At 38.7% G+C, this 20,608-nt stretch overlaps 1 protein-coding gene across 6 annotated transcripts in view; it reads right to left on the reverse strand.

Annotated features, from left to right (window-relative positions):
- tfap2b (transcription factor AP-2 beta) overlaps positions 1-20,608 on the reverse strand; it is a 47,816-nt gene that overhangs the window by 12,631 nt on the left and 14,577 nt on the right. For 4 of the 6 annotated variants that reach the window (XM_033020996.1, XM_033020995.1, XM_033020999.1 and 1 more), the window contains one exon: positions 2,443-2,484. The exons of the other annotated variants lie outside the window; for them this stretch is intronic. In XM_033020996.1, coding sequence (XP_032876887.1) covers positions 2,443-2,484 — 42 coding nt within the window. The remainder of the gene's footprint in view (positions 1-2,442; positions 2,485-20,608) is intronic. 6 annotated transcript variants of the gene reach the window in all.

The following is a 20,608-nucleotide window of genomic DNA, read 5'->3' on the forward strand; positions in this document are numbered from 1 at the left end:
CCCTGCTGCTTCCTGGAATGAAATGCAACGGAATAGTTTGCACAAAATACAAGAGCGGGTTGATTTTATGGGGGCGGTGGTGTGTGTGTGTGTGTGTGGGGGGGGGGGGGGGGGGGGGTGGTGGAGGGAGGGGGGGGGGGGTGCTACGTTATTAATTATTAATAATCCAAAATGCTATCACTTTACGTGTGTTTTGTCCAATAATTCGTGGTATCTCACAAAATTAAACAAAAACGCACGTTTTGGTTAACGTAATTGTTCCTAATCCCGGTTCCTTGTTGCTGCTTTTTCATTATCTAATAGTACTGAAGCAGTCCCAAATGATTGTTTGATCGGACAAGAAAATCAAAGTATCACTCAATGTTTGAAAAGTATTCCTAACTGTAGACAGAAACCATGACATATGGTGACATTCCACATGTATTGTTTTCATAACTTGGGAATGATCCAAATTAAAACAATAACAGCGGATAGAAAATAGTGACGACCTTAACATTGTTGGCGTCACCTCTATGGTGTGCTTGCTACCGATGTGCAATGAAATGCTAACACCAGCCCTGTAAATGTTTTGGGGGTAAAATATAAAGATTTTAGACGTCTCAACATCACATTCCAGACTGCAGGAGTTCGTGCCAAAGGAAGCTCTGAAGCTTGGAGCAGCCAGCTCAAAGGCTTAGTGGGGGAAATAATGGCGCCGGAGAGTGGCGATATTTAGCGTATTTGTACCTTTATGCGTGTATCTATCCGTGCCCTATCCTGTTTACTCTACGAGCTTCGTGTGAGCAAGGGATTTTATTGCATCCTTGTGTCTATTGTAATAATCTGAATCCGAATCAGTCTAAGATCCCTTCTGCCTCCAGATATTGAAACGTGAGGCCTTTACTCCTCAAATAGTTCAGGTTTATAACCTCTAAGGAAGCTGCAGCATTAAACGAATTTGCCATCTTGCAATCTAAATGATGCGTAAGGCTGATTTTTTTTCAATATAAGAACGAACGCTCTTTTATCCAATAAAAATGTGAGGCTTAAATAGTTTAATCAATAGCCTTTGTACACATGAACGAAAGTGTCGACTCTGGTGCTAGTCTTTCACTATATTTCAGGTTGATTTACATAAATCCTTGCCATCAGTTCTCATCCAAATGGTTCAAATAGTGACGATTGGCTTCGGAACTAGCTGTCATTTCTCCTGCTCTGTCCATTATAGTCACGACGATGGGATTGGGTTGAAGAGTTGTTACATCCCATCAGTATAAAGCAAGCGAATTCAAATACGCAGCTGCAAGGAGGACGTCATGGTGATGTCAGAGTAATTCAGATTGTGAATTTATAATTGTGAATTTCAGAAGATATTCACTGAAGATATTCACTGAAGATATTAACTGAACATACCCTCATAAGTAACATGGGACATGTATTCCATGGGATTAGATGGTTTAGAATATCGGATTTCTAAATCATCTATTTACAATGAATTAACGGTTTTAATTACTGATCTCCTAACTTCCATCTAGATATTTATCCCATATTCTGCTCCCCGTAGCCCACTCAAATGTTTTTAAATGAGAACTGAATTTCTAACAGTGAAATGGGACACAACGTGTTTGAGTTACTCAACGGTCAGGCAGCATCTCTAGAGAATGTGGATAGGTGACATTTTGCGTCCGGTACCGATCAGAAACGTCACCTATCTATGTTCTCCCTGGATGCTGCTTGGTCCGCCGAGTTACTCCAGCACTCTGTGTCATTTTGAGTTAACCAGTATCTGCAGTTCCTCGTTTCTACATTTATAAGAGTGAATTTGCTCTGTTTCGATATTTAGCCACAACAGTGTTTTATTTCTCAATGATCATAAGGCACAGTGTGCTATGAATCCTGCTGCAAATCCATGATTCTCACGCCGAGCCACGTATCAATTTCCACTTGAGGTAAAATACTTTTTTGCTCTTTGTGAGGGCTATCCTTCCAGACAGATCGGTAAGCGTTTTGATGAAACCCAGCTGGACTCGACTTGGCCTGTTTCCAAAGAATATTGAATTGTGGTCGATGATCCAGAAATGGTGCTGCTAACACCCATAACTCAATTAATAATATCTTGGTTCAAATTTAAACTCTTGATTTTTGTTTCCTCGATTTTTTTCGATTAATCCTACTGTCTGTGTTTGTATATATGGTGCGGATGTGTTCTATGATGATCACTAGAGCTAATTAGAACTTCCGTACGGCTTTTTGTCATTTGCTACTGTTAATTGAGGACCAACATATCTCCAGCATGACGAACTTTTAATGAAATATCTACAACTGGCTTTCGGCGTGAGTTAACTCCATGGTTGACCCACAATCGTTCAAAATATACTTTCAACAATGGATATTTATTGTAAAATCGCACTCAGTACCATTAGATTATAGTGTTGCAATGAGGTATGGCATACATCCACTCACTTGATAAAGGTTGCCATTCTGAATTCACTTTCACCCATCCTCCTATCCTCGCCACATGAAAAGAGGGATAAACACTTGTCAGTGACCACGGCACAGGAAATCGGCCTAGTTAAATACCAGTAGTTTTATTTTGTTTGAAGCAAATACAGGAAGACTATTAACTATAGATTCTTAAACATAAAAAAAGTTATATGTTTTTTTACTAGAGGAAGAAAAATCATAAATCCCAGGACATTTCTTAATTTATCTTTACCTTTACGTTTTATCTTTTACATTTCTCTTTAACTTTTATAAATATGTATGGTAGCGTCTGTGCTCCCAGTAGGTTATCCTGGTAATAAAAGCAAGAATAATTGCCCACAGTCTGCAAATTGGTGTAGGCCCTGTCAAATATCAGGTTTAGGACTTTTGGGGAGAATTAACTCGGAATTATAATGCTCTTAACTTGATCAACACAACAATCTGCAGAAATAGATATTCATATATTGGAATGTAAATATTCCCACTTAAGGCATAAATAAGAAACTACAACCTATTAATCTGTTCGTCTCTGATTGCTTGTTTATTATAATTATATTTTTCGGAAGCAAAATAAAACCCAATAAACGCATTGGTACATACACTGACATTTTATAAATACCCTCGCTAATGATTTACACACTGAAATGAATCATAAACCACTATTACACTGGTTCGGTTAAGTGCCTTCAATCATATTTATTAGTCTTGTAATATCACTTTGCTAATTTAGTTTTCGAGTATCTCTAAGGCACGTTGTCACGTTAATTTCTCTTACAGATCATCAATATGGAAAATAATATTTGCTTCATTTGTTAATAATTATGAACAGATTGTGCTTTGAAACGTAATTCGACAACAAACTTGATAGCGTTCAAACGACTAGAAGAAATCGCAAAGCAATGGACCATGACCAAAACGCAGCTTGAAGCCTTCAGTTCTTTACGTGTTCAGAATGTTCAGCTTGCACTCCGTCAGTGTGATTTCGTAATGCAATGTGTAAATATGCTGCAAGTGTATATGCAATCGTTCTGGAGTTAATGTAATAATGATAATAACCACGAATGACTGATCATTTAATGCCACAAAGGCGCGAATTTTACCCACACATATTCTAACTACTAACAACACGTTATGCAATGTCGTTCGTTTCTATTCGATAGCAATCCTCACCCAGACATATCTTGTGAGTAATTGTCAGGATTTATTTACCCTCAAGTACAGTATCTCTGGAGTTGGCTTTGTACAATTAAGATATACTGGGATTACAAGGACACATGCATATCCGGGAATGGGCAAGCGTATAGTTCTACTGATGCAGCTAGATGTGTTGACTAAAATAACATTTAAGAGTTTCCAAGGAACGGCTTTCTCCATTTTGAGTGAAAATGGAATACAGATTTAACAAGCAATAATTCTACATGTAACACAACATTCTGCATTAACATATATATATATATATATATATATAGCCCCATAACCTATAGACCAAGTGTAAAACTGCAAACATCAAGTCTTAGTACAATTCACTTTCAGAAACGTCCACTGGATGATCAAATAAAAACATTTTAACAACTATTTCTGTAAGTTTCGTCAGTTATAATCGATTCAAGTCGCGCAACGTTCCTATTATCTTTTTATTGATTGTTCATTGCCAGACCCTGCAAATCATATTTACATCGCAGTGTCAATCTGTATCAGTGAAAAAAACATTTTAAACACCTTCTATTATCTCCACACTGAAACCAAGAGTGTGCCTTAATGTTAGCTGTAATGTCTCTGCCCAGACAGAAGCCACGGTCCCTGAGTACTATATTAATAGCTCAACAGGGGCTAATACGGAAAATTAGACTTAAACGAGCTCTAGAGATCCCTAAATGAAAGCGTCATTTATCACGCTGGCTACTTTAACTCTGCTCGTTTGCTCTCTCTTCTGGGACCAACTCATTTCCTGTTAAGTAAATTACCTTAAAAAGTGCCAGGCAGCTATTCCCACACAAAATACGGCACAATGACTCTTGACCATCTCGTTAACCCCACTTTGGAAACAGCCATTTTATATTTTACAATTAAGTATTAGCTGCACCCTTTCCTCGGTTGGCTAGCACTTTATTTAATTCCAAAATAATGAAGTCACATATATTTTCCTGCAACGAAATCTCCCTAATTTCAAACAAATTTAATCTGCCGTAAGAGGGATGCAAAATGGGAAAACATTTGTATAACCAACGGTAAATTTTAAGTAAAGTAATGGGTGCAATTAATTTCCAACGTGAATTTATTTATAATGCACCATCGCGTGTTGGAATCACAATAACGATGAAGGCTACATTCAATTTCTGATATTTTCAATTTCCCTAAAGTTTATTATTTCATAGCTATATTGTCTAATATTAACCTATATCAATTTTTTTTAATTTGTTGCTGGGGAGGTTATTACCTGTTTATTTTTATATATATATAGATTTATAGATTTATAGATAAATAGATTTATTTGAAAGTAAGCATGCAGGTACAGCATGCAGTGAAGAAAGCAAATGGCATGTTGGCCTTCATAACAAGATGAGTTGAGTACAGGAGCAAAGAGGTCCTTCTGCAGTTGTACAGGGCCCTAGTGAGACCACACCTGGAGTATTGTTTGCAGTTTGGTCTCCCAACTTGAGGATGGTGGGACTTGTATAGTGGGACTGTCACATGTTGATAGAATGGAGCAGTAGGGCTTGTATACTCTGGAATTTAGAAGGATGAGAGGATATCTTATTGAAACATATAAGATTATTAAGGGGTTGGACAAGCCAGAGGCAAGAAACATGTTCCTGGTGTTGGGGAAGTCCAGAACTGGGGGCCACAGTTTAAGAATAAGGGGTAACCCATTTAGAACGGAGACGAGGAAAAACTTTTTCACACAGAGAGTTGTGAGTCTGTGGAATGTTCTGCCTCAGAGGGCGGTGGAGGCTGGTTCTCTGGAAGCTTTCAAGAGAGAGCTAGACAGAGTTATTAAAGATAGTGGAGTCAAGGGATATGGGGAGAAGGCAAGATCAGGGTACTAATTGTGGATGATCACATTGAATGACAGTGCTGGCTCGAGAGACCAAATGGCCTACTCCTGCACCTATTGTCTATTGTCTATTTGGTTCAGATAATCTATACACATTATACCAACTGTGATGGGGGTGAAAAATTATTTCCAAATGTTTGAAAGTCCATAGCAGATTTTGAAATCAAATTCTTCATTCCTTAATATTAAATAAATATTTGTTTCTGTTTAAAGTGCTAAAACATTTATCTTGTTGAAATCAAAATACAGTAGGATCATTTTCTACTCCTGCAGCACAATCTGCCTGATAACAAAACATCTCAGATGTCCCATATGAGTAGTTCTCATGAAGTCTCAACATACCCCATCCAACATCAAAGATGACCACCATTAATATAACTTTAACCTTCAATATGAGAGCCATACAATTATGCCAAATATGCAAAGCTCTACTCTTTCCCTACAAATGTAGACACATTAGCAAAAACTGCTGGTGTGAATATTGTCTGAACATTAACATGAGTGCAGCTACAATAGAATGAAGCTTTGACTTTTAACAACCAAAAGTGAAAAATATACCTTCCAACCATGTTTAAAATGAATATATAAGGCCAGAGATAATCTGAACAAAGATGGCAAAGAGAAACAATTCAAGCATTGTAAATGCTTTCCAGTACATATTGGTACATATGAATAGATAATGCATGTTAGTATCAGTAGGGCCCAAAAATAAGCATGTGAACGCTCACATTATGAAGCAACATGTTTTATAATATTCTTGCAACCTCTGTGTGCTTCCAACAATAGTTCCAGTGAAGATGTTTCAGTTTCTTCAAGTTGTTCAATATTGTGGAGACTCTGTTTATACACATCACAATAATTCTACACCATGCCTGGGCTTTTCAAAACATTTAATTCACAATCTCTATTAAGCTTTCAACTGATGTTTGACATTAACAGAAATTGGAGAATGGCAACATCTGCAGTGAAATTCACCGTTTACTTCTATCCATTTTCTTTATAGGGACTGCAAATAAAGTGTTACAATTTGCCTGCTAAATGAGCAAAATGACTCACATTTTGTACAAAATCTTAAAAATTATTATAGGTTGATGCTCCTAATGATACTATTGATATTTTTCAACTATTACAGACCTCCTTCGCTCTACCCACACAACTAAACCACATGTTGTGTCACAACTTGTATCATTATCCTTGGACTCTTGGTGAATCAATAACATAATTTTACATTTCTCACTTGTCTTATATTCCAATTTGTACAATTCGTTCATGTTCTTTGCCAATTTCTTCATCCCCATTCTTCTCCTATTCTGACCTTTTGATGATCCTTAAATCTAATTGTTCTTAGGTTTTGTCAAGCCCTTCAGCAGCCATAACCTCTTGTTTTGTAAATCCTTCCCCATATACTGTATATCTGTTTCCCTAACTCTCTTCTATTCTTTAGGTCACTCATTAAAATGTGTTCATTAGATGAAGTTTGATTGTCTGTCGAAAAACCATCTGGTGTAGTTTGGAGATGTTTTGTTCAGTAACAATTTTCTGTAGTACAAAGAAGACACATAATAATGGTGCTACAGAGCTTTGTTGACACTGACAGTATTGAGATTCATGCTAAAATGACTTTCGCTAGCATAATCCAAAAACTAATTACATTGAATTCATTTTCCAAAGCTAATTGTAGAGACAAGGTACTGCAGATGCTAGTTTACAAAAAAGGACTAAAAGTGTTGGAGTAACTCAACGCGTCAGGCAGCATCTCTAGAGGACATGGATATGTGACGTTTCGGGTCGAGATCCTTTGCAGACTCAAGTCTTGCAAAAGGTCCTGACCTGAAACATAACGTGTCCATATTCTCCAAAGATGCTGCCTGATCTGTTGGATTACTACCACACTTTATGCCCTTTTTCTCTTCTTTCTTATCTTGCTGTGCTTTCACTATTTGTTTTTTCCGTAAAATATTTAATGGCTTCACTCTCAAAGGTCTATGGCAGATGCCATCTCTCTAGCCCGGGAACATTTGGATAACAAGAACAACTAGTCAGATTCCTATTCATCGACTACACCTCTGCTTTCAATACCATAATTCCAAACCAAGAAAATCTCCAAATTGTGTAGAAAGGAACTGCAGATTTTGGTTTACACCAAAGATAGGCACAAAATGCTGGAGGAATTGTGCAGGTCAGGCAGCATCTCTGGAGAAAGGGAATAGGTGATGCTTCAGGTCATGACCCTTCTTCAGACTGAGAGTGATAAATATCTTGTTCTCAGTCTGAAGAACCCAAAACTTCACCTATTCCTTTTCTCCAGAGATGCTGCCCGATCCATTGAGTATTCTCCAAACTCAATGACTGAAGATTTGGCAACCCCCTCTGGATCCTTGACTGCTCACCCATAAACTGTAATTAATAACGATAGATGGCAATACATCCTCCACAATCATTTTCACAGTAGCACCCAAGATGGCTGCTATTTCAGCCCCTTATTATACTATGTATACACTCGACATTGTGCAGCCAAATTCTGCTCTTGCTTCTTTTATGAGTTTGCAGGTAACATCACAATAGCAGGCTGAATCTCAAACAATAAAGGGATGAAGTATGTTAAGGACATAGAGACCTTAGTAACATGGTGTCAAGACAACAACCTCTCCCTCATTGTCAGTAAGACATTAACTTCAGAAAATGTGATGAAATACATGCCCAAATCTACATAGACACAAAATGCTGGAGTAACTCAGCGGGACAGGCAGCATCTCTGGAGAGAAGGAATGGGTGACGTTTCGGGTTGAGACCCTTCTTCAGACCCCCATCTACATTGATGGTGCTGAAGTGGGGATGGTCAATAGCTTGAAGATCCTTGGTGTAAATATCATCAACAATGTCATGGTCCAATCACATTGGTACTACTGCCAAGAAAACACACCAATGCCAATAGACAATAGACAATAGGTGCAGGAGTAGGCCATTCGGCCCTTCGAGCCAGCACCGCCATTCAATATGATCATGGCTGATCATCCACAATCAGTACCCCGTTCCTGCCTTCTCGCCATATCCCCTGACTCCGCTATCTTTAAGAGCGCTATCTAACTCTCTCTTGAAAGCATCCAGAGAATTGGCCTCCACTGCCTTCTGAGGCAGAAATTCCACAGGTTCACAACTCTCTGGGTGAAAAAGTTTCTCCGCATCTCCATTCTAAATGGCCTACCCCTAATTCTTAAACTGTAGCCCCTGGTTCATGATTCTCAAAATATCGGGAACATGTTTCCTGCCTTTACCATGTCCAATCCCATAGTAATCATATAGTTTTAAATAATCCTTCTAAACTCCAGAGTATACAAGCCCAGCCGCTCCAATCTATCAACATATGACAGTCCCGCCATCTCGGGAATTAACCTTGTGAACCTACGATGCACTCCCTCAATAGCAAGAATGTCCTTCTTCAAATTTGGAGACCAAAACTGCACACAATACTCTAGGTGTGGTCTCACTAGGGCACTGTACAACTGCAGAAGGCCCTCTTTGCTCCTATGCTCAACTCCTCTTGTTATGAAGGCCATTTCTGCTGTTCACGGAAACAAACCTGGAATCAGTACAAAGAATAAAGGTGTTTTCGATTGATAATTATAATTTTTAAAAAGGGTTAGGGTTAGGGTTACTTAACTTCCTCAGAAGGCTAAGGAAAATCGGCAAGCAAAAGACCACTAAAAAATTACAAGGTAGACACAAAATGCTGAAGTAACTCAGTGGGACCAGCCTCCCACCCACTAACCCTCTTTAACTCTATCTACACTTTACACTGCTTTGGGAAAGCAGACAACATAATCAAGGACCAATCACACTGCAGTCATGTCATCTCCCACCTCTTTTTTTAAGATAAAGATACAAAAGCTGAAAAGATTCAAGGTTTGCTTCTTTCCCGAAGATGGACACAAAATGCTGGAGTAACTCAGCGTGACAGGCAGTACCTCTTGCGAGACCATGTCTCGACCCGAAACGTCACCCATTCCTTCTCTCCAGAGATGCTGCCTGTCTTGCTGAGTTACTCCAGTATTTTGTGTCTATCATCGGCTTAAACCCGCATCTGCAGTTCTTTCCTACACATCAACTTCTTTCCCGCTGCTTTCAGTCTATTGAATGCTAAGCTAAGGATGTATTCCTGATCCACCTCTACCTCATTATGACCATTGCATTTTTTTAAATCTGCTCTTTTTCATCAGCTGCTGTACCATATTCTGCATTAGTTTTTTACTTACTCTCTTTGAACCACCTGTACACTTCTGTATGGTTTTGATTGAAATCAAGTATGGTTGTTTTTACCTGGATTTCAGGCAAAGCAAAACTTTTCACTGTATTTCGGTACATGTGACAATAATAAACCAATACCGATAATAATATCAATACCAAAGACTTCCTAAGAAATAATATTGCATGTTCTATGAATCTTCTGACTAAAGAAATTTCCCACAAGCTCTCCCTGATGAATTTTACTGATTATTTCAACTGTTAAATTCTTATTAACAGTTCCCCACCAGAAGAATCCATCATTCCTATTCACTGAATAACATCAGTCAATTTATTTTTACCTTCCCCCAATTCAGTAAAAACAGGCCTGTTTGAGAATGTCCTTGAGAGGCCTGATTGCCTTCTGAATACTACTGAAATGTAGAAGTGGTATAGATGTACATTTGCACGGTTACTATACTGAAATGGTGGTATCATTACACAGTTTCTATGTGAGTTTTGCTGAGCTTCTCTCAAAATAATACACCAAGGTACCCATCCCACACTTCAATATCATGACTCCATCACAAGCATCATTATGGGGAGATCAGTATGAACATATTTTATATTTTTGATGCTGTTCCAATAGTGGGATGCACATTGTATTCTAACGGTGACCTAATAAATGTTTATTATGAATTCATCATTGCTTCTTTATTATATTGAGGTTCTTATCACTAATCTATCTATGCTGGCAATTACAGACAACCATGAATGGGAACTCTTAAGATTGTTTTCTCTTCTTTTAACTAACTGCATGCATTCATTTCCTGTTTATTGTCTCATTATGTAGTGCTTCATATGTATTTATTTTAAATTTCTTCTGACATCTGTCTGCCATTCTGCTCAACATCTGTCTGCCATTCCTATCAACCAACACATCTTCCTCTGCCAGGTCTCCTCCTAGTTGTCAGCAAGTTCTGAATAGAGCAATAGGTCTTACCCTATTTCATTGGTGAAAATGGATGTAGTGAAGACTAGTTACGGGATTAATCACCTCATAAACATCCAACCAGATACTTGTTGAGTGGCACTTTTAGGCATTAAGGGTTGTTGCCAAAAACAGACTATTTGCATTTGCAAATGTTGAGCATCTCTTTCGAGAGTTTCCTGGGTGATATGGGTTCACTGGGCAGATCAGCTGTGACCCCTGTTCTGCTTAATTTCTTTTAGAAACATAGAAACATATAAAATAGGTGCAGGAGTAGGCCATTCGGCCCTTCGAGCCTGCACCGCCATTCGATATGATCATGGCTGATCATCCAACTCAGTATCCCATCCCTGTCTTCTCTCCATACCCCCTGATCACTTTAGCCACAAGGGCCACATCTAACTCCCTCTTAAATATAGCCAATGAACTGGCCTCAACTACCTTCTGTGGCAGAGAATTCCACAGATTAAAATGATTTTCTCATCTCGGTCCTAAAGGACTTCCCTCTTATCCTTAAACTGTGACCCCTAGTTCTGGACTTCCCCAACATCGGGAATAATCTTCCTGCATCTAGCCTGTCCAACCCCTTAAGAATTTTGTAAGTTTGGCATGGACAAAGCTGAAAAGTGAAGCCAAGTAAGTTTTCTTCCAAAAATCTCTCCACCACAAACAAGGGAGTTCTACCAATGAGTTAGTGGTATTTAAATTCCTAACCTCAAACAATCTCAATATTACATTGCAAACTGTAGAAAGCTTGTTGTATCAAGAAAACTTGGCATCATGTTCGGCACAGACATTGTGGGCCGAAGGGTCTGTTCCTGTGCTGTACTGTTCTATGTTCAATGTGTACAAACTACCAAAGGAGGTGTGACCTGCAAAAACAAGGAGTATTTATATAGACAGTGTCAAGAACTAGGAATTAAATTAAAGAAAAGAGCATAAAAGATCACATTTGCTTTATCGTTATATTTACTTATGCCATAGATGCATGTATAAGTATAGTGGGGAGAGCAATAAGGATTGCAGAAACAGAGTATAATAGCAAAGACGTTGTCAAGCTGGAAAGGGTGCAGAGAAGATTTATGAGGATGCTGCCAGGACAGAGGTCCTGAGCTATAGGGAGAGGTTGAGCAGGCTAGGACTTTATCCCTTCGAGCATAGATGATGGGTGATCTTATAGAGGTGTACAAAATCATTAGAGGAATAGATTGGGTAAACACAGATAATCTTTTACCCAGAGTAGGGGACATGGAGGGAAAGATTTAATAGGAACCTGAAGGGTAACTTTTATACACAAAGAATGGTAGGTGTATGGAACGAGCTGCCGGAGGAGGTAGTTGACCCAGGTAATATTGCAAAGTTTATGAGACATTTGGTCAGGTGTATGGATAGGATAGGAATAGAATGATATGCACAAAATGTAGGCAGGTGGGACTAGTGTAGATGGGGCATGTTGATTGGTATGGGCATGTTGGGCCAAAGAGCCTGTTCCTATGCTGTATGACTCTATGATTCTAAATGGACTGGAAGCTTTAGTGGGACTAGAAGGACCAGTATGGTTGTAGTAGACTCAGACTGGAAAAGATAACTAAGATAACGAAGAGGACAAAACTTGTAAATGTATTGAAGTGGAGAGAAAGCCTAGGTGGAAATATTAGAAATAATAATCAATCTAAAGAAACAAAAGAAAGTATGTTGCTTATCAGAAATGATAATTTAAGCATTAAAGGAAAATCCAAAAGACAAAGTCAGTAAACCAACATAAATAAATTTAAACTATCTCAACAAAAGATTAGACCAGAAGGATAGGTCAGGGATTGTGGTCCAGGGAAGTGCTTGTAACATCATCAAGACACTGCATGATGAATGATGCTGGAACAAATAATAAATAGGATGTAGAAATGTTATGAGTACGAATAGCAATGTCCACACTGTAAATTTAGTAAGTACAGAATTCCTGGCAGCAGACACAAAGTTTAGAATGTATAAATGCAAAGATGCAGCAAAAGCAAAGCAATTTTGGAACATAATTTTGGTGCAGACCAAGAACAGACCCCTCAGCAGACAATGACTGTGTTGAACATTATGCCAAGACATTTCTTAACTACTTGCACAAAATCCACATCCCTTCATTCCCTGCATATTCAGAAGAAGTGAATGATTTTCGGTTTCTTAGAGAGTAATTATTCGTACATTACATTTGCTAACTGTAATGTAACAACATAATATAAATAATATAGACTGAAAATAGGTGTAAAATGCTGAGCGCTTGGATTACAGTCTATAGAAATTGGAAGTCAGCAAGACTATCCTGAGGGGAGAAATGCTGGAATATGTGGGTCTTTCATCAATTTCCTTGCTCAAGTCAGAAAATTATAGATTTTTTTTCAAACCATTTAGAGCAATTTTCTGCAGGAAAATTCTGCAAATGTCCCAAATATATGTGGGAAATGAATTGTAAAGGGTATCAAAATTAATATGTGCTTTTACAAGTATATTAGGGAAACGATAGTGGGCCACATTGAAAATGAGCAATAATAATATTGTAGATAAAAAATACAAAAATATTAGATGCGGAATAATTATTTTGTGTTAGTATTTAAATAGAAGAGTTTGTAAGGGGAATGGATAGGGTAGATGCACAGAATCATTTCCCCCTGGGGAGAGGAATCATGAACTAGTGGACATAATGCTGACGAGGATGTTGCCAGGACTGGAGGGTGTAAGCTATGGGGACAGGTTGAGTCTCTATTCCATGGAGCATAGGGGGATGAGGGGATATCTTATAGAAGTATACAAAATCATGAGAGGAATAGATCGGGTAGAAGCACAGAGTCTTTTGTCCCGATTAGGGGAATCGAGGACCAGAGGGCATAGGTTCAAGGTGAAGGGGAAAATATTTAATAGGAATCAGAGGGATAACTTTTTCACATAGAGAGTGGTGGGTGTATGGAACAAGCTGCCAGAGGAGGTAGTTGAGGCTGGGACTATCCCATCATTTAAGAAACAGTTGAACAGGTACATGGATAGGACTTTCGGCCCGAAACGTCGCCTATTTCCTTCGCTCCATAGATGCTGCTGCACCCGCTGAGTTTCCCCAGCAATTTTGTGTACCATGGATAGGACAGGTTTGGAGGGTTATGGACCAAGCGCAGGCAAGTGGGATTAGGGGAGCTGGGACATTGTTGGCCAGTGTGGGTGAGTTGGGCAGAAGGGCCTGTTTCCACACTGTATGACTCTATAGGTATAAGGTGAGATGGGAAAGATTTAATAGCAACCTAAGGGGAACGAGTTATCAGAGAAAGTAATTGAGGCAGGTGTAACAACAACATTGAAAAGACATTTGGACAGGCACATGGATAAAACAAGTTTAGAGCAATTTGGGCCAAATGCATGCAGGTGGGACTAGTGTAGATGGAGCATCTTGGTCGGCATGGGCAAGTTGGACCGAAGTGCCTCTTTTCACAGAGTATGAATCTCTGTTGTCTCTTAGAGGATAGAACTTTAATATCCTTTGGGAACTAATACCAATGCAAACGCAAAATACTTCAGATATTATAAACATGGAATAGAAATGGAAAATACTGGAAATATTCGGCAGCATACGCAGCATCTGTGAAGCAAATCTGATGAACAGAGTTCAGATTTTCACAGATTTTAATATTTTTGACACTTAACATCTCTGATGTTAACAGGTCATAATCTTGAAACGAGAACGTTGTTTCTCTCTGTAGTGATTTTGATTGGCCGCTTTCCAACAGTTTGTGGTTATTAAAGTAACCAGGGATGGGACTTGTCAAAACTATTTTAAGGAAAGTAACAATAGTTTGGTTTAGTTTAGAGGTGCAGCATGGAACTAGGCCTTTCGACCCACAGAGTCAATGCTGAACATCGTTCACACTAGCTCCATGTTATTCCTCTTTCATGATTTTACAAAGGCCAAAGAACCTACAAACCTGCACATCTTTGGGATGTGGGAGGAAACCGGAGCACCCAGACAAAACCCATGCAGACACAGGGAGAACATACAAACTACCGAGGTCAGGATTGAACCCAGGTCTCTGGCGCTGTAACACAGCAACTCTACCAGCTGTGCCACTGTGGCAGCTGGTAGATTAATACAATAATGACAATGACTAAAAGGAGATCTGGAGAATTTCCATTCCATGGATTTAAAAGGACTATTTGACATAGATGATGTGGCTATAATTTTGCCATGTTTTTCAGAATTAAGATCCACTATCAAAGATGACATAGGTCGACAAATAGGGACTTATATTGTTGAAATTCTCAGCTCATATTCTGTTTTGCTTTTTTTTTCTAGTTTAGGGGTGTTTTGTTTCTTCCTTTTTTCTCTTTTTTTTCTTTTTTTCTTTTTATCTTTTAGTGTTTTTTCTACATATATAAGTTTTCTTTTAAACATTTAACTATATTTACATAGAGACCGGAAGGTCTATATTCAATGTGTATTTTGATACTGGACTCATATTTAGGTTATACCTGTTATTAATGTAATCCTGATCCCTATGTATCAATATCATTGTTATGTTTATCATTATTCTTTTTGTTTTGTTTTTTGTTTTGTTTTTCTTTTTGGAAAAAAAGCTAATAAAAAGATTTTAAAAGAAAGAAAGATGACAGAGGGATAGCAAGGAATTATCAATTATTTTAACTAACTTCAGTTGTTGAATTCAGTATAAAGAACAACGTGAAGGAACACCTTGAAATTTTGACCCAGCTTGAGGTCATACCCGATGAACATGAATACAATTTTAAAATGCAACTAAGCAAATTGATACGGGAGTTACAGTTGATTTTATTTGCGTAGTTTTCAAGAAGGCATTTGATAAAGACAATCAGCAGAAGATGAAATGGATGCAAATGTGTGACCTGGCCCAGAATTTGGCTATGTGCTAGATGTGATAGCAGGAAAAGTTTTTTATTTGCAATATGTAGCCAGAACTCTGTATAGCGGATGAGATGGAAAGCGGCATAAAGATGGGGAACATAATGAATGATTTATATGAAAGCATTAAGTCAAAGGACAAAATTAAGGGGAAATACATTTTAAGCGAAACAATGTGAGGTCATCCAAGGTGGACCTGAAAAAGAGGCATAACAGTGTCTTACAAATAGTGAAAATCTAGAAATAATGGGATGCCCAGAGGCACATCAATCCGTATGTATTGATAAAAAGATAAATGCAATCCTGATCTTTACATCAAGGAGATTGTAGAATACAAAGGCTGAATATGAAGAGATAGGCAACGACTATACAAAGATTGGGTTCGAGCACAATGGAAGGAATGTGAATGAAGAAAATATTAGCTTTACGGGGAGAGTGCAGCATAGATTTACCAGAGCTATACCCAAGCTCCGGGATTATAATTACAAGAAAAGTTTAGAAAATCTAGGTTGGCATTCTCTGAAATGTAGAAATTGAAGAAGTGGTCTGATCAATTTCAGGTTGTCTATTGAAACTGATGGAGTGCTTCAAAAAGCTCACTTCCCCTGTCTGCTTAGTTTCATAATGGGAAGCATTGTCTAAAAATTAGAGCCAGCTCACACAGAGCAAAGAAAGGAAATCCATCACCATGGAAAAAGTGGTAAAACATTGCAGTTTCATTTTCTGCAAATAGAATAGATGTTAGGTGTTTTTGTTAGTTACAAATCTAGAATAGCTAGATCTCTGTCAACTGAAATTGATAAGGAATACGGGACCACAAGGAACTGCAGGTGCTGGAATTTTGAGTAAAACACAAGATGCTGTGTTTTGCTCAACTCAACGGTTCACTCAACGGTTCAGGCATCATCTGTGGAGGGAATGGACAGCTGATGTTTCGGGTGGGGACCCATCTTCAGGATGATTGGAGTGGGGGGGGGGGGGGGGGGGATTAGCAATATGGGCATAGGCAAATCTGTCACCAATCAGCCATAGTTCAATGAATAAAATAACGCTAAATGATTTAATCCCTATCTCAGGCATTAGGTCCAAATTCTTCTAACACGTAAAACGTGTTTTATCAGTTTTGCAGCTAAAGACGGTACGACGCATTTTCCCATACCTTCATTATACTCATGATTAATGTTTTTTTCTGTATACTGGGAATAAAGGGGTGGTAACCTTGCCCTTTGTACTGCACCTCTTTCAACTTAGCAACAGCATTTTTCTCACTCTGTGTCAATCGTTTTCTCGCTGGGAATCTTGCGCCATTGGTTAGTTTTTAAAAAATTTTTAATTCAATGAGCCTCTCTATGAAAATGGACCAACTACTGAATCTCCATGCCTGTGGAGGATTTACAACATGATTTTGCCTGAGATGGAGCATTTCTGTTATGAGTAGAGACCGGAGATGCTAGGTCCGCTTTCCCCGCAGTGGTGGAAAATAAGAGGGGATATGATTAAGGAATATACACCAGGGTAGTATTTTAATCTGATAACTATTTCATTGCAAACTACAAATGGCAGTCTTGATTTTGTTACTACTCTGTACTTGTGTATAATGTATTATGACTTTTACACGGTTGCTGTTATATATATATATATATATATATATATATATATATGTATATTTATTTGTTATTATTTGTTTATTTATTAAGACTAAAGTTTAGTTTTGAAATTAAAAAGATCACAGGCAAAAAACCGGTAAACTGCATAACGTTGGAGAGAAATAAAGCTAGATCACATAGATTTAGGGTTATAGGTAAGATATTTAAAGGGGAACTGGGGCCAAGTGTTTTCACCCGGAGAGGGGTGTGTACATGGAATAAACTGCCTGTGAGAGTGACAGAAACAGTCATGAGCAGTATTTAACTGGACAAACACTTAAACTACCTGGGCATAGAAGGCTGTGGGCCAAGTACTGGAAGACCAGATTAATGCAGATGGGTGACCACTGGTCGGCATAGATGTGGTGGGATAATAATCTGATTTACGACTCTATGATTCCATTTGCTTTATCTGTTCAGCGTCTTTCACCATAATTGTCAAACACAACATGCCTTGCCCTAGTTGGTATCAATTGACTATCTTTAGCCTCAGCAAACTAATTCCATCTCATTGATTTTTTTCTGGGTGCCGGACAGGTGTAAGGCAGGTGCTGGTGTTTCAGCCACTCAATATATAGCACATTAATGCACCGCACCGGGACGTCTTATTTAGGGCGAGGATTCCATATGACCTTGCCTTCACCCGATCCACCAAACTAATATCGGACTTGAATTCCATTGTTCTGTCTGGAGCATATGACAATAATGACTCTTGACTCTTGAAGGAGCATATGACTCTTGACTCTTGGCTCTTGAAGGAGAGCCCTACAATGCACAATATTCAACTAGTTCTTATTGAATGAAAAACATAAATTTGTTAGATTATAAACAGAGTTTACATGCAAGAGTAGCTTTCCTGAAATGTTGATAAGATAATCAAACACAATTTGTGTAAGAATAAACGGAGGCACCATGGGGAAACTATGTTTATGCAAATACCCATTCTCTTAATGATGTGCAAAAATTGAAATATAAACGATTTAATGTTGTTATCCTTGAATTATGCACAATCAATTGTTTTATTGCCCTCTTGTCTTTGTGACAGTCACTGCTCCGGGATTACTGGGACTAAGTGCTGAAAATTGGATTCGGCTGGGTAGCTCTTTAATGACAAGCACAGACGCGATGGGCCGAGTGGCTTCCTTTTGCGTCTATTTCAGTTATTCTGTTTCTGTTATATATTCTATCGCAGTTTCCACGACCCTTTCGTGTGAACTTACCAGCAGGTACCGGTGAAGCTATCTTTACCTCCAACGCGTTTGTTTTGCCAATGTTTCGCATATAATTACTGCTCAATCCGAATGGGGAAAGACGATGAAGATTTCCCGATACGGAGACGAACAGTCCCATCCAACTATTTACTTATGTAGAAAATAACTTTCCTCTTTGCTCGCCGCAGATTGAAGTGACCTAAAGCTAGAGTGTGGAAAATCGTCCAGTCTAGCGTGTTTCGCCGTTTTGCTGGGAGACTTCTGGAAATTGCTACAAACATTGGTTAGAACTCCTCATAGCTTAAGATATTCTCACGAACACTAACTGATTCAGGAGGTAGTTTTATAAAGTATAATGTGTGTGAAAAGTCTGCGATAATTTGCAATTACTTTGTTCACTCCGAGCTACAATTATTCAGCGGCCTTTATCTGACAGTTTGCTCATCTTACTCCCAATCTTTAAAACCTAGTTCCTCGGCAAATGTAATCCGTTGCCCTTCTTGTAATTTTGTTTTAAAAGGCAATTTTTGGTTAAGGACGTTGTCTTTACAGAAAATGATTACAAAACGTGTCAAGGGCTAAATTATTTGACTGGTAATGGCCTGTACTTCTGAAGAAAGTTAATGGTACAAGGAAGGATAACTCTGGGAGAACTTAGTAGCTGTAATAACTCACAGCTGTTGCCGTGTCGTTACTTATCTGCGTCAGTTAAGGCAGAAGTACAGATCGCCGTTTCTTTTATGAAAAGTTAGTCAGACTTTAGGAAGGAGGAGGGGGGGGCGCATTACATACATCTTTAAAAATCTGTTTTATAGTTTAGTCATTGTAATGGAAAATGTTCGAAAGATATATTGTTATACAGGGGACTTGATTCTATTTACTTTCATTCTGTTGAAGTGGTGATTCTAAACCCTGTGACTGGAGGAGTTACCACCCAATTTAAGTCCCAAATCACTAAGTTTCATTCAAGTGCATATTTTTATTCTAAAGTTTGCGACCAGCTAAAGATTGCAGCATCTCTATCGAGGGGATCTATGGGAGGCGCTGCTACAAAAAGGGCAGCCAACGTCGTCAAAGACTCACACCACACTAAGGAATGATTTCACTCCGACCATTGGGAAGAAAGTTTAGGAGTCTGAAAACTGTGAACACCAGGTTCAAGAATACTTCTTCCCAACAACCTTCAGGCTCTTGAATATCACAAACACTAAATGAACAATGAACCGCCTTGGTTGCACAGAGGACTTCCGCTTTAGCACTAATTATGTTTTTATTTTATTAATTAATTAATTAATTAATTAATTGTGTTTTAAGTTATGTGTTTTATTAGTATTGTGTTTACAGGCCTGCATGCTGCTGCAAGTAACAACTCCATTACTCCGTTGATCGGTACATATGGCCATAAACACTCTTGACTCTTGACTCTTGAATCAGTAGTCAGTCACGGTTTTAAAATTTGGCATCATCTTTGAACACTTGCAGTGAGTATTTGTCTGAATAAAATGCGCTCAATCACATCGAATTCAAACAGCGGAAATTGCAGCCACCGCGTTTCTTTGAAAAGAGTTCAGGCGGCCGGAGCGGATATGGTGTCTCTTTATATTCACCCGGTGATGTTACAACTGAGAGCATGCATATTTTTGTCCCCTTTGGTTGTGCGTGCGTGTGCCTGCGTGTGTATTTTTAACCTGCTGACGGAGATTGGAGCAGGCTGATCAGTCAGTCGTGGAGAAACTAGAAAGTTGGCCTGTACATGGTTCACGGAGCTTGCTCTGAGATAGCAAGGTGCAGAGAATGGCAGAACAATCACAGGACTTTAGCACAGGTTACCACACACAGACCCCCCGACAAAAAAACAAAAAAACAAACGGGAGGTGCGTGCGAACGGAAGCACGACCCTGCTGGTAATATTGTACAGGAAAGCAACCTGGCGTGACTCAGGGGATCCTAATAACACAAGTTATGAGGAACACATGAAAACAGAACTCCGACGTGAATACAACCAAGAATACTATGGCCCAGTAACCTCATACACAGAAAACCTGCCGGCAGAGATAAAAAGTACAATGCTGAGATCATGATACCATCAAAGTAAAAGCACTGCAAACCACCAAT

Source organism: Amblyraja radiata, chromosome 5, assembly GCF_010909765.2.
Source record: "Amblyraja radiata isolate CabotCenter1 chromosome 5, sAmbRad1.1.pri, whole genome shotgun sequence".
Taxonomy (NCBI): domain Eukaryota; kingdom Metazoa; phylum Chordata; class Chondrichthyes; order Rajiformes; family Rajidae; genus Amblyraja; species Amblyraja radiata.